The 15,871-nt window shown below is 40.0% G+C and overlaps 1 protein-coding gene across 2 annotated transcripts in view; it reads right to left on the bottom strand.

Annotated features, from left to right (window-relative positions):
• Positions 1-15,871, bottom strand: part of STK32A (serine/threonine kinase 32A) — a 180,206-nt gene that overhangs the window by 38,282 nt on the left and 126,053 nt on the right. For both annotated transcript variants that reach the window (XM_030826935.1, XM_003266595.2), the window contains exons 8-11: positions 14,518-14,615; positions 6,893-7,009; positions 4,385-4,510; positions 2,462-2,590 (exon numbers count right to left, since the gene is read on the bottom strand). In XM_030826935.1, the coding sequence (XP_030682795.1) occupies positions 2,462-2,590; positions 4,385-4,510; positions 6,893-7,009; positions 14,518-14,615 (470 nt within the window). The remainder of the gene's footprint in view (positions 1-2,461; positions 2,591-4,384; positions 4,511-6,892; positions 7,010-14,517; positions 14,616-15,871) is intronic.

Consider the following 15,871-nt stretch of genomic DNA (forward strand, 5'->3'; position numbering starts at 1 on the left):
AAACAACTGTCTTGAATATGCTCAGAGATAAAGGAAACCATGGAAGGAAACCACAAAACAGGTCTCAAAAAATTTAAAAAGACTGAAATAATTGGAATGAAGGTAGGAATCAATAACAGAAGGAAAACTGGAAAATTCACAAAAATGTGGAAATTAAACAGCAAACTCTTAAAAAAAGAGTCAAAAAAAGAAATCACATGAGATATCAGAATATACTTAGAGATGAATTAAAAACAAAACACAACATCCCAAAACTTAAGGGATGGGTGAAGGCAGTGCTCAGAAGGAACTTCACAGCTATAAACACTAATATTAAAAAAGAAGAAACATCTTAAGTCAAAAGCCTAACTGAACACCTTGCTAATATGTTAAGGATTTTTGCATCTATATTCATAAGAGATGTCAGTTTGTAATTGTCATTTTTTTGTGATGTCTTTGTCCAGTTTGGTATCAGGGTAATGCTGGCTTTGTAGAATGAGTAAGGGAGAAACTATTTGCAGTTCACATATCTGATAAGGGTCCAATATCCAGAATATGTAAAAAACATCCTATAATTCAACAACAGAAATAACAAGGTGACATTTAAGGTATAAAGAATGAGAGGAAGCCCCCTATGTGAAGATGCAAGGGAAGAGCATTCTAGGAACAGGGAAGAGCAAGGGCAAAGGCCCTGAAGAACAAAAGGCTCAGTGCTTGACAGTGAGACACTTGCAGGGCCTGTGAGGTTGGAGGGTTTTAAGTGAGGGTCAGAGTGGGATAGTACAAGGATGTGGCAGGAAGGATGGGCAGATCATGTTGAGCATGGTAGATATGGTCAAAAATTATTCCCAAATTGCTCAGTTATTTCTAAAACTTTAAAAACTTGTAATAAAAAGGATCTCTTGGTTTTTATCACGTTAGGTCCTGTTATCAGAGAGGTCTGTATCCACCTTGAGCTGAGTTCTGCTAGGTCAGGGGAAGGAGCAAGTCTGGAGAAGCGGGTTGGTTATTACATGATCATGAAGAACAGACCATTGGGAAGAAGACAGTTCACTGGCCGGGCGTGGTGGCTCAAGCCTGTAATCCCAGCACTTTGGGAGGCTGAGGCGGGTGGATCACGAGGTCAGGAGATCGAGACCATCCTGGCTAACATGGTGAAACCCCGTCTCTACTAAAACTACAAAAATTAGCTGGGCATGGTGGCGGGTGCCTGTAGTCCCAGCTACTGGGGAGGCTGAGGCAAGAGAATGGCGTGAACCCGGGAGGCGGACCTTGCAGTGAACCGAGATTGCATCACTGCACTCCAGCCTGGGCGACAGAGCCAGATTCCATCTCAAAAAAAAAAAAAAAAAGAAGACAGTTCAGAGACAAGCAATATGCAAGACAGGTTAGCAGCACAGCTAAGCATTCCTTGGAGAGTCCTAGAAAACATTTCCTGAAAGGAATCTGACGAGAGGCCAGTTCTGTGATCAAACAGGACCAAGATGTGAACGTTGGTTAATTGTCCATTGAAATATATAGTGGCCCCGGACAACTAGAGAAATTAAGGAGATGGAGGATACTTATTTGTTTGCAGAGCCATCTTTACCACAAGACTACACAATCTTTGAGAAAAGGGACAGCACTGAGTATAGAAATTATATCTCAATCATTTCTCACTCCAGTGTTTAGCGCAGGACCTGGCAGATCATAGGTACTAAATAAAAGTAGCCTAAATGAATGGATGGAGGGAGGTAGGGATAGATGGAGGAACGGAAATGGTCGTGTGGATAGATAGATGACCTTTAGAGGCAAAGTAAATGTTTGTTACTTCATCATCATTATAATTCATAGAGCCACATGTGAGTATAAAATCCTACTGTTTGCAAGTTACTTCGCTGAAATCTGAGCTCTGACTCTGACAGAGAATAATAAACTTAGTTACAAAGTTAATTTAACTCAGTCTGAAATCCAGCAATAGTGCTCCACCATGTTAGAATTCCATCATTCCTGTGAACAGACACTCATCTGTGAGGCTTGATATCATAAAATTCTGCTTGTGGCAAAGAACAGACATCATCTCTAGGGTTGGCTGCTCCCAGAAACTCCTCAAAGCAGGAGTGAGGTCCAAAACAACCATGTGTGTACTTTGAAACCTGCCCCTTTACCATAATTTTATGAATCATCCCCTGACCTAAGCTTGGCCAATGACAGTTCCTCTCCCAGGAAATTTGTAAATTTTGAATTGAGAACTGGAAGAGAGAAATAACGGAGTCAAGTTAATGGCAGAACTCTAGACGGAAAGCCTACAAGTAAAACGTTGCTGCTAGGATCCTCAGAGCAGCTCTGGTCTGCCCTTTTAGAAGCCTGGCTGATCTACTTCTCCTATTTCACTACGCAGCAAAAGCAGGAAGCTGAAATGACCTCTCAGTAGAAGCTCTCGAAGATATTGCAGCCATCATGGGGATACCCATGACCCTGAGTTTGGTGGGGACCTGCTTACCTGAGAAGAATCGCATTTCCTCATATCCTTCTCCTTCTTTGCCAGACGCTTTTTTTTCTTGTGAAGAGGTTTGGACTCCAAAATCATTTCCTCGAGTTCAAAGGTAGGATCACAATTCAGCCTGCCTTTCTGCAAAGAAGATAGTTGGCTCAATCCTCAGATTACTGTATCATTCTGAAAAACACACCACACCTAATATGGAAAATAACAGTCTTAATGGAGCAGTCCATGAATAATATGCTGGGATTCCCACTCTAAGTTTTATGTTATTTATTGCTGGCATCGTTTTCATATTCTTCATTTATTTTTCTAAACTCTCAATTAGGCCTCAGTGAGTAAAAACAAAAGCCAACTTACGATTAGTTTTCTAAAGTGGAAGCTTTTGGGTTATGTTTCCCAAAGTGTGTTCTAATAGTCATGTAGCTCAGAATCACCTAAGTTGCTTGCTCAGCTTCCCACTTCTCCAACCAGACTTCCCAAATCGGGATTTCAGAATGTGAGGTCCAAGAACTTGCACTTTAATAAGCTTCCTAGATGATTCCGATTCACACTAAAGCCAGAGAAGCATAACGTAGAACTTCTTTTGAGCCAGCGTTGATGGCTAATTGCAGGGACGCAACACATAGAAGGAGGGGGAAGCAAGAGTTGGGGGTGCCTAGACCTTCATTGCGTCATGTGTTAATTATGGTACAAGTTGCCCCTGCTGGACCCCGCAAAGCAGAGAGGTAAGAACTCAGACCTACCCTCCTGTTGCTCCATAATGTACAGTTCCACCACCCTGCTTTCTTCTTCTTCTCACTTTGTATGTTCTCCTTACCCTCTCATTGGAGCATGCCTCCTGCTGTGTGTACATGAAGGATCACACTCTCACATTCCCACAGCAATTGCCTCACTTGGGCTTAAGAATGATTTTTTTGTTTGTTTTTTGAGATAGGGTCTCATCTGTTACCCAGGCTAGAGTGCAGTGGCACAATCACTGCTCATGCAGCCTCAGACTCCTGGGCTTAAGTAATCTTTCTACCTCAGCCTCCTAGGTAGCTGAGACTACACACAAGTACCACCACACCTGGCTAATTTTTTTCTTCTTTTTTTGTAGAGACACGGTCTTGCCATGTTGCCAAGGCTGATCTTGAACCCTTGATCCTCCTGCCTTGGCCTCCTAAAGTGCTGAGATTGCAGGCCTGAGCTGCCATGAACAGCCAAAACAGAAAACTGAATTGGTTCTACAGGCCCTTCAGAAGCCTCTTATTCTGCCCAATATACCTACAACTGAACATATAATTTCAGTTCTAGGCAGAGAGAAGGTGCTAGAGGCCTCACTTGGGACCTTTGGCCTAAGCTTCTGGACTCTGGCTCTTATCAGCATAATGCAGTAGACCACAGAAATCTATTGGTTTGGGTATCAATCCTATGGGAATTATGTGTCTTTGGTTATTAGTCCTTACAAATATAAATTCCTGAGATAGAGCAAACAAAGGACGAGGGGCAAATGGCAAAATAAATTCCTCACTCCAACTCCAACAATTTTCAATTCTTCGACTCAGATCTCTAGGGACGCAAACTTCTGCATCTTTAGAATCAAAGAAAACTTAAAAAAAAAAAACAAAACGGATTCATGAGAATGACTATTTGTAGAACTAGGACTTCCTTTCAATAAAAACATACCATAAAAAGTGGTTAAAAGCTAGAACTTCAGTTGCAAATATACCTGGATTAGAATCCCAGCTTGACTACTTGCTAGCTTTGTGACCTTTGGTGACAAACTTACCCTGTGCGTGTCTCAATTCTCTCATCTGTAAAATGGGAATTGGGGCTCTCTTAACAATACTGGTGTGATTATCTAATGAGACAATGTGTGAATCTGGCACACAGGGTAATGTGCACTGAATGGGGGTTATTATGGGTTTGTTAGGATTGACTCACATTAGGAATGAAACCTGGAATGAGCCTCTTCTGAAAAACTGCATCCCAGTTTATATCATTCATATATGGGAAGTTCTGGACATCAGACAACTGAGAAAATCGTTGGTCTGGATTAGGTTCAAGTAGCTGCAATAAAATACAAACATCAAGGCCATAAGAAAGGATAGGAGGACAAAAAAAATCATACAAATTCCCTCTAAATGTTTTCCAGGGTAGGACTGAAGGAAAAAAGACAGTGTCCCCCATCCCTAATCCCATAAACAATGTAGATCATACATTATTAGAATGAACAGTATGTAGGATTCTGCAATGTGATGAGTAAAAACGGCTTGTCCTACTAAGTCAAATATATCTTTGATTCTTGACTGCTCTACTTACTACGGGCAAATTTGTTCTCTAAATCTTAGTTTACCCATGTGCTTAAAAAAAGGGGTAATAATGTATTTCATAAGATTGCAATCAGGATTAGTGGGAGGCTATTTATACAAAGTGCCTAGTAGAAAACTTATGGTGACAAATGTTGACATATTTTCACAAGTGAAACTCATTTCCTACTAAGAATTTTAGCTGTTTTTACCACTAATTAAAATACAGTGGAGGTGGCATAGATAAGGTGTAACTAAAGTAACTGTTATAGTTCTAGATTTTACTAATTGAGATAAAAGGTTTTTTCCCCCTTAACCATTCCTGAGCCAACGTCACACCAATTGTGTGGCTTAAATAGGCATTGTCGGTCCCACTTGAGAATGCTTCTGAAGATGGCAACCATGCAACCTCAGGGTGTAATTTGTGGAGTGAAGCAGGGCTGTCTTGGAACTAAGCAGAATTTGCTTATGGAAAATGATTCCCCATTCTATGTCTTTGACATTACTGATGCAATGTCCCTATTCCAAAATACTGAACTTGACTCCAAAAACAAGAGACACAAATGATGACTCCTTAGCCACTAAAGCTATTTTCCATTGCCAGCCACAACTGGTGCAATTTTCTCCTCAAAAAAAAAAAAAAAAAAAAGCCAAGCCCATTCCTCTTGGGCCCCTCATTCTTATTTTATATCATCACTCAACGTACGCTTTTGACCTCCTGCTATAACTGTTCTTCATCTGTTTGATGAACATGGGTACCTTGAAAATCTGATGAAAGCTGTGGACCTCATTTATTTGAATACTTGTCAAATTTCACTTCTCAGGCTCTGTTAGATGCTGGGAATACCATGGTACACACGTCAGACATGGTCCCTACCCTCATGAAGCTAAGAAGAAAATGGTGAGTAATCAAGGATCACACAAATGCTGGGCATAATTTTAAACTGAAAAATGCTATGAAGGAAAGATAGTGTTATGTGAACTTATACCAAGAAGGTGATATTTGAGCTAAGAGCTAAAGCTGTGCTTCCCAAACTATGTAGAAGGATCAGTTATTTTTGTTTGTTGTTGTCTGTTTCAATTTCCAATCCACTGAAATCAGTATGTGGTCTTCCTATGCATTGCCAGCATGCAGCACCCCACATAGACACCTTGTAACTTGAGTTCAACAACTGTCAAACAAGCTTGGACCCTCTTCAATAAGACAAGTCCACTGATCATGTGTTTAGATGCTACAGCACTGTCCAGTTGCTATAAAAGTTTCTAAATGCTTCTCCCAAGTTTTTTACTTATAATAGACCTGGAGAAAAAATTCATGGACTAGAACCAGTGAACCATATTGAGTAGTACTGCTCTCAAGGAGGAACTGGAGGAACTAGGAGTGAGGCACTGTTCCAGGAATAGGTACTGGCATGTGCAAAGGCCCTGTGGTGAGAGGAAGACTGGTATGTAAAAGTGAAGAAGGGGAAAAGAAAGAAAAGAAGAAGAAAAAGGCCAAAGCAGTTTATGTGTAGTCAAAGGGGGGACAAAAGTCCAAAAGTTCAAAACAAGGCTTGAGAGGTATTTTGAACTTTTGTACCATAAAATTATTTTAATCCTTATTCTAAGAACAAGGAAAATATCGTGGACTCTCCTTTAACAGACCACTGTGGGGCTGAGTGGGGAATAGAATGGAGTGGTAAAAGTGTATGTGGACAAACCTGTTAAAAGGCTAGACTGATGGCAGTTGGGTCAGGGAAATAGTAGTGAGGACAGAGAGAAGTGAAATATTTTAATATATAAAATATAAAATTTCAGAACCTGGTGATGAATTGAATATGTAAATGACAAATGAGTCCTGGTTTCTGGCTGGCATAAGTGGATTTGGATAGAGAAGCCAGTCACTGAGAGAATTTCCTGAGAAGAAATTCAGGAAAGACAAAGATAAAGAAGTCCTTTGAGTTTAAGATGGCTTTGGGACATCCAAGGGGACTCTGAGTTGACTTAATGAAGCCATGTATTTGAAAGCTAACAGCTAGAAAATACACTCTAGAAATGTATATTATCATGACTGTCCCCAATATTGTATACTAACTTCTAAACTTAAACCAGAGAGCCTGCTTCCTTTTGTTACTTCCTTTGGACATGCAGTCTTCCTTCTTACCTTTTTAAGAAGTGACACCATTTCCTGTGACCAGGCAGAAGGGTAAGTTACGACAGTCGTCTCAAACATGTGTACAATTTCCTTGCTGGAAGTACTGGAGCGAATATGATATGGTCTCTTAAGGGAGAAAAGAAGTAAAAGTCTTCATTTGTATAAGACGAAAGAAAAAAATTTTCCAAATGTTTCCAAGCTAAACTTTCAACCAATAAAATACCTGTATCAATTTCTAACCCTGTCCAGCTGACTCTTGCTTTGCCATATGTGTAGGTGGTCCTGTGTTGATAGACCCCCTACTTTTTCTTAAAGAGCTGCTAGAAACTTATGGTTGCTTGTAAAATATCATAAATTTTAAAGTTGAATACTCCACTGAGCCAAACAAAACATTCAAGTGGGCTGAATCAGCCTCTGAGATGCTGATTTGAAATTGTTTTATAAGGTATTATGTAAGTATTAACACGAAATACTGGACAAGTCCTCAATAAATGGAAGTCTAAAAAATTATTATGTAAGGGCTGATTGCAAGGAAATCCAGAATTTTACCATACCATCCCTTTCACTGCAACATAATGAGGAAGCTCAGGAGAGAAAACTGCTCAGAAAACATCAACTCCAGTCCCACAAATGCTATGAGTCTCTGGTTCCACAGAGTATGGCAGGGTGGAGAATTTTGTGATGAGGCAGAAGCTTTTAAAAAAATTTTGTGGGGGGGAAGAACCAGGTTCTTCTACAGTTTTAACTTTGAAGAAAAGTAATTTAAAAAGAAAATAAATTAAACAAAAGAAAACTGTGGATGAGCTGTAGTTTTCACAGCTTTACACTAGAGGACAGGCTTTATCTATATTATTTTGTAGGGGACTCACCAACACTGAAATTTCATGTCTCTTATGTGAACTGTAAGCTACTCAGAGCTCAAAGCCAGAGATTATACATTCTTGTTCATGAGACCGAGCATTCAGTAGGTGCACAATACATGTTTATTTAATGAACAAAATTTCCATATTCGATTAACTAGCCACAGCACAGTTAATATGGATATACATGCCTGGCCCCTTTAAGATGTTTAATAAATGACTGTTGATGAATGACCTAAATTGGGGGAAATGAAAGGGTTTACGTTTTTCCCTGTAGTAAATCAGTGTTAAGAGGTAATATAAAATAATCAAGTGTTTGAGGTTAAAAGGATTTGGTGTTAAACTTCTCCACTCAGTTTCTGAGCTTGTTACTTCATCTGTAAAATGAGCTATCTCATGAGATTGCTGGAAAAATTAAAGGAGATAATATGTGTAAATTTCTCAACAGTGAGTGGCTAATAGTATTAGACACAATATAAGAGAGAGATTTTTATTGTTATTGACACAAAGGTAAAAATGGGCATATGTAAATGTGAATGAATAGTGAACAGCAAAATGAGTCCTCAAGAAAAGTGATGGGAAGAAAGGCTTAATTTTACACACGGCAAGTCAGTGTCAGTTATTCATGGAACCATGAAGTGCCAGGAAGTGACCCTTGAAAGGGAGATTAATTCAAACTTTTTTTTCTTTTTAAGTAAGGTCTAAAAACAACTGCCATATTTTCCCCCTCAACACTAAATAAAGGACCATAGCTAAATCATATGTCTTGGTAATTATATAGTAGAAATAACTCATTAACTCAATATCAATAAAGGAGTGCTAGATGCTTTATCACCATTATCAATGTTTATTGATAATTTAGTAGCCAAAAGGTTAGGTTACTCATATGATTCAGACCAAGTTTATCATGAAGAATCAGATTAGGCTTAGTATACTCAAGCTTCTGGGCTTATATGTGTATGCACATGTGTTTTTTTCTTTTTTCTGTTTCTTCTTGATTTTAATTCATTGCTGCTTCTCAACCTACTGTTTCTGGGCCACCTAGAAAATAAAATGATTTAATAAACAAATGAATTAACTGATGAATGCCATGAGCAGCTGGTTTAAGTGTATACGTTTTTCTCTAGTTACTTTACAAGGCCATATGACTGAATTTAATTTTTAAAATCTCCATGACATGTTGGTTTATTAAAAAATAATTACATTGTCTTTATCTTACTCATTAATTTACTTTTACAATTCTAAATTTTAAAATTCACTTGAATTAATCAACTACCAGAATTGTATATTTATTTATTTACCAATTATTTATTGAATGCCTACCATGTTCCAGCACCTTTCTTAGGCATTGAGGGTACAATGAAGTACAAGACACATATGGTTTCTATGTTGGTGGGGCCTAGAGTCTACTTAAGGAAGCATGTAAATTTATTATATAGACTGTATACACACACACACAAATAAATGGGATACATGGTATAGAGAAAAATTACAGTATGCAATCACAGTAGATATCAAACAAGCCTAAGGCAGCATCTAAACTAACTGTGAGCATATAGAGAATAAAGTGGAAAAGGTGAAATGTTATATGGGAACAAATGATGTGCTGTGAATATAATTGTATTTCAGAAGTGCAAAGGCAAGAGAATTGCAGCTAGGCATGTACAATGAGTACAAAACTATGTACACATCTATCCTAAGTTAACACTTTTGGATAATATGAAACTATAAAAGACGTGGACCTTTGCCTTTGCAATGGCAATGAGATAGCAGGGAGTTAGAGAGATGACAAAGCAGATTAATAGTTAAGGGACACATTGATTAAGACGGAAACCAAACTCAGAAATGATGAGAATGTTTTCGAGCACATTTTCTCATTAAGACATACTTTTCTGTAAATAAAAATTTGTACATATGGAGGAAATTGTTTAGCACCCTTCCTCTGTGGTTGAGTTGTATTGATGCTCGTAATTAAATGTTACTTCCTTTTCTTCAGATAAGCTATACTTTGAAACATAATTGCAGGTAGCCTAGTTGGTCATTTTTTCCTAGAAGGTGTCTAAGTGATTTGTAGTGATTTGTTCCTCCATTCATTCAATAACTGTCAGGCCTCTGAGGCCAAGCTAAGCCATCATATCCCCCGTGACCTGCACCTCACATCCAGATGGCCAGTTCCTGCCTTAACTGATGACATGACACCACAAAAGAAGTGAAAATGGCCGGTTCCTGCCTTAACTGATGACATTACCTTGTGAAATTCCTTCTCCTGGCTCATCCTGGCTCAAAAGCTCCCCCGCTGAGCACCTTGTGATCCTCACCCCTGCCCACCAGAGAACAACCCCCCTTTTTCCTTTACCTACCCAAATCTTATAAAAGGGCCCCATCCCTATCTCCCTTCGCTGACTCTTTTCGGACTCAGCCCGCCTGCACCCAGGTGAAATAGCCTTGTTGCTCACACAAAGCTTGTTTGGTGGTCTCTTCACACGGACGCGAGTGAAAATAACAATGTATTATATACCTATTAAAAGTTAAATACTGTGACCAGGTGCGGCTGCTCACGCCTGTAATCCCACCACTTTGCAGGGCCAAGGCAGGTGGAGTGCTTGAGCCCAGGAGTTTAAGACCAGCCTGAGCACAATTGCTCTGAACCCTAGAAGCAGCTAGCAAGGGGCTAACACAGAAGCACAGCCACAGAGGCTGAGTAAATTGGCTGGGGAGAAAAAATTAAGGGTGAAGTGGGAAAGAGCAGACATGTTTCTACTTTTAAGTAAGTATATGATTCTCTTCTCTGTTTTCCTATATAATCATGAGTAGCATATCTACTTCTTCACTGGATTTATTTAGAAACTTGAAAAAAGCCCAACAGGAGATAAAAACAGGTAAGACTTGAGGCTTCCTATGTAGGACTTACAAGGGTGGTCCTTTCACATTAATTTGGCTTACAAGGGTGGTCCTTTCACATTAATTTGACTAACATCCAAATTTGAATATGCTTAAGAAATAGTGCTACAATGATTTCCTCAGGAAAGGCAGGAGTACGAACAATGAACTAATGAATGTTTGGGCGTAAAATGGACCCTGTAGAGTGAATGAAACAGTTACAATTGTGAGATCCTCCTTTGTTTTGCTTTAGAAACACTCATCTTTGATTTCCTGAGCAAGATAAAGCCATTGGACCATGATGAAATAACCCCAACTTCTAACAACTGTTCTTAATGTGAATAGGTCAATTACTTGGGAGATGGCATTTTTAATGCAGAAATCATGATGGTGTGTTGTGGGACCAAAGAAGAGGGCTATTGACAGCAGCAGAAAGAATGACTCCAAAAAGTTAGGAGAGGAGAGCTGCGGTATCTGGATGATGACTTGAGATACCCAATTCCTTAGTTCTGTGGGATAAACAAGCTCCTAAAGTCAGGTCTTCAACTCTTTGGTCTTAGAGGAATCACTGATTGCATCCATCACTGGGACCTTGAGAGTATACAACCTGTTACGGACTGAATGCATGCCCCCAAAATTTCTAAATTTAATCCCTAACCTTCAATATGATCGTATTTGGAGATGAAGCCCTTGGGAGGTAATTAGGGTTAGATTAGGTCATAAGTGTGGAGCCCTCAGGATAGGATTAGTGGCCTTATTATAAAAAGAAAAGAAAGAGATTATCTCTCTCTCCGTCATGTGAGGGCAAGAAAGAAGCTGTCTGCAAGTCAGGAAGAAAGCCCTCACCAGAACCCAACCATGATGGCACGTTCATCTCAGAATTCTAGCCTCCATAACTGAGAAAATAAATTTCTGTTGGCTAAGCCACCCATTCTGTGGTATTTTGTTAAGGCAGATATTGCAGACTAAAATTTTGGTATTGAGAATTGGGTTGCTGCTGGAACAAATGCCTTAAAATGTGGAAGTGGTTTTTGAAATAGTTATTGAGCTGGAAGACTGTGGATGTATGCACTAGAAATACGGATATTAAGGGTGATTCTGGTGAGGTCTGACAGAAATGAGGAACGTGTTATTGGAAACTGGAGGAAAGGTGATTCTTGTTTTAAAGTGGCAAGGAGCTTGTCTGAACTGTGTTCTACTATTTTGCAGAAGGTAGAAATTGTGAGTGATGAAATGAGATATTTAGCTGAGGAGATTTTTTTTTTCTTTGAGACAGAGTTTCACTCTCATTGCCCAGGCTGGAGTACAATGGTGTGATCTCAGCTCACTGCAACATTTGCCTCCCAGGTTCAAGTGATTCTCCTGCCTCAGCCTCCCGAGTAGCCGGGATTACAGGCATCCACCGGCATGCCTAGCTAATTTTGTATTTTTAGTAGAGATGGGGTTTCTCCATGTTGATCAGGTTGGACTCGAATTCCTGACCTCAGGTGATCCGCCCGCCTCAGCCTTCTAAAGTGCTGGGATTATAGGCATGAGCCACTGCGCCAGGCCAGCCGAGGAGATTTCTAAGCAAAACTTTGAAGGAGTAACTTGGTTCCTCCTGTCTGCTTATAGTAAAATGTGAAAGGGAATGTTTGAATTGAAGAAAAAATACTTAAGCAAAAAGCAACCAGAAATTGAAGATTTCTATCCATATTGCAGAAAACGAGCAAGCCTGTTCTGAAGAGAACACTAGAGTGTAGCTGAACAACCAATTGATAGACATTGCGGGCATAGCTCATGAACTTAATTAGTTATCTCAACAGAAGCCAGAAATAAAGATGGGATTATACTGGCAGATGCGCCAGTTTGAATTTATGAGGAAAGGCTGTCAGACTTCTTGGATTTTACAGGCTGGGACCGTAATGCTATCCAGCTGTGAACATGTGCTATCCTTCAAGTAAAGGAAGAATGATCACGAGGGCGATTCACATATCATCAGGGCTGCCATTCCCTCTACAGGTCCAGAGTGCACTGGCTTGGGGAGCGGGGTTGTCTCCACCTCTGTTCCGAAGGGCAGGACCACCACCCAACAGAGCTGTGTAGACAGAGCCTTCGAAGAGAGCCATGTGGGTAGTGCCTTTGTAGAGAGCCACTTAAGCAAGTCCCCTCTCCCCATCCCCAGCCATGAGAGTGATGCTCTCATGCCCATGTAGATCTAGAGGGCAAACCAACAACTCAAAGAAGATTATTCTCGAGTTTTAAGATATAATACAATTTGCTTTGATATGTTCTGGAGTTGTTTAGGAGTTGATGCCCCTTCCTTCTTTCCCATTTCTCTTTTGAAATGTTGGAATGGGATTGTCTATCCCACAGGTATGGTACCATTGTATTTTGGAAGCACATAACTTGCTTGTTTTTGTTTTGTTTTGTTTTGTTTTGTTTAATGATGGGGTCTCACTCTGTAGCTCAGGCTGGAGTGCAGTGGCACGATCATGGCTCACTACAGCCTCTACCTCCTGGGCTCAAGTGATTCTCCCACCTCAACCACCTGAGTAGCTGGGACCACAGGCTTGCCCCACCATGCCTGGCTAATTAAAAAAAAAAAAAGGTTTTTTAGACACAGGGTCTCCCATGTTGCCCAGGCTGGTCTCACACTCCTGGGCTCAAGGAATCTTCCTGCCTCCTGCCTCTTAAAGTGTTGGGATTACAGGCATGAGCCAGTGCCTGGCCACTTGTCTGCTTTTATAGGTTCATAGCTGAGGAGAAATTTTGCCTTAGGATGAATCATACCTCGAGTCTCACCCTTACACAATTTCTATGATGTTTAGATGAGATTTTGGACTTTAGACTTTAGAGTTGATATGGGAATAAGTTAAGACTTTTGGGACTGTTGAATATATGTATTTTGCATATGAGAAGGACATGAATATTGGAGGGGTCAAGGATAGAATGTCATGGACTGAATGTTTGTGTCCCACTCAAAATTCAGATGTTGAAGCCTTAACCCTCAATATGATGGTATTTGGAAATGGAGCCTCTGAGGGGGAATAAGCGTTAGCTTAGTTTATGGGGGTAGGTCCCTCATGATGGGATTAGTAGACTTATAAGAACACAAAGATCTCTCTCTGCCATGTGAGGACCAGAAAAAAGGCTGCTGTCTGCAAGCCAAAAAGAGACTTCACCATAACCCAACCATTCTGGCATCTTAATCTCAGACTTCCAACCTCCATAACCAAGAAAATAAATGTCTGTTATTTAAGCCATCCTGTCTGTAATATTTTATTATGGTAAGCAGAGCTGGCTGAGATATAACCTTAGGAGTGTATTTCCATTATGTAATAGTTTGCACAAATTGTATAAAATATGTTTCAGCGTATTTGCTTTCTTTTCATCTCTTTTTTCTGGGAGTTTCTTAGTTTAAGAAATGTTTCCTTTAAAAGGAAATGACTCTAATTTGTCACTGAACCCAGAACCCAGGAGCCAAGTGATAGAAATCCAACAAGACAGAGCATGAATTGTGTTGTATTAATAATTCACACTAGCCTTGGTGAGGTATGTCTGAATTAGAGTCCTGTACTATGACTGCAAAATGACTTTCTTTAAGCAAACACAGATATTTACACAAGATATTCAGTGAGGTGTATTGATTTCCCCTCTTTGGGAGTTTATAATATCCATATTATTCCTTTACTTTTAACTGTGTAATTTAATGGTAATTGACATGGTTGGTCCCATATGCGGGACAAATGAATTAACCTGTGCAGAAATCTCAAGGGGTGTTATCAACATCACATGGCATAGCTGATTTCAGCTTTCAAGTGAACCGCTTGGATCTTAGCAAACAATACATTCTTTCATTCTAAAATAGAACTTGCTGGAAAAATAACCAAAGAGGAAATGCTACTACAGTACCCGGCCTCTCAGCAGTTCATATGCTGTCACTCCCAGGGACCACCAGTCAACAGCAAAGGAATAGCCTGCTCCTTTTCTGGAGCAGAACATCTCAGGTGCTGAAAAACATGAGAAATTAAACCAGTTTGATTCCCTGAGACATTAATATTATATTTTCTCAACATGTTCCTCCAAAGGAGAATTACCAGGATCAAAAACATAAACGCTTTTTATGGATGTTTATCATCCGTTGCTAGATTGCTCACAGCAGGCAAATATTTCTAATTTTCTAATCTCTCTCAGTAGCCTCATTCATCAGCCAACACACACAGGCATGCACAGGCCTTCATGGATAAACTCTTCTCTTATTTAGATCATGCACTGATTAAAATTTGGGTCCTATTGGGCCTCAAGTATGTGGCTCACCCTGAAATCAAGAAGGTTAAGAAGATGTTATTTGTTTTGATTGGGAAGGTTTGAACTAAAGGATCTAAATTTCTCTAACAGTCACAGACAACATGCAGAATTTGGTACAGCATACATTGGGTAATCTCTCTATCTCAGAGTCACCTAGAAGCAGCAAGGGAAGCACTTGCAGCCATCTGTTGGGGATGAGGGAGGGAGAAAAGAGGGAGCGAGCATTCTGGAGAGTGTAAGGTTTTACAACAGCTGTGGGTTCTTTACACTTGGTAACTGTAGTTCTTTCAATTGATTCCAGTGGAAGGCAGAGCTACAGTCAATTTTACCCCCAGAGAGGACCCCAAGTTATGCATTCTCTAAGTACTTTGACACACCATGAACCTTTTACCTACCCTTCTAAGAATAAACCTAACTCCTGAGGGATGTAATAGGGAGAATGAAGCACAAAGCAAAGGCAGGGAATGCTTCTGCATGCTCACCACCATATTCCTATTGTCTAGTACAGAATCTGGCATTCAGAATCACTGGAGAGAAATTTGTTGAATGAATGAACAAATCAATTGCTCAAGCAATAGTTGTGATCATTAGCTCTGGAGCTGTGCTCACTGGGTTCAAATTCTACCTTCACCACTTATTGTGACCTTGAGCAAGTTGGCAGAGCCTAAGAAACAGCAAAAGCAGAATAAGGCAATCTTTCTCTTTTCTTTTCTTTTCTTTCTTTTTTTTTTTTGAGACCAGTTCTCACTCCATTGCCCAGGCTGTATTGCAGTGATACAATCATGGCTCACTGCAGCCTCAACCTCCCAGACTCAAGTGATCCTCCAACCTCGGCCTCCCGAGTAGCTGGGACTACAGGTGGGTACCACCACATCTGGTAAAATTTTTGTGTTTTTTGTAGAGACAGGGTCTTGCCATGTTGCCCAGACTGGTCTTGAACTCCTGGGCTCGGGTGATC

This window comes from Nomascus leucogenys, chromosome 2 (assembly GCF_006542625.1).
Source record: "Nomascus leucogenys isolate Asia chromosome 2, Asia_NLE_v1, whole genome shotgun sequence".
NCBI classification, from domain to species: domain Eukaryota; kingdom Metazoa; phylum Chordata; class Mammalia; order Primates; family Hylobatidae; genus Nomascus; species Nomascus leucogenys.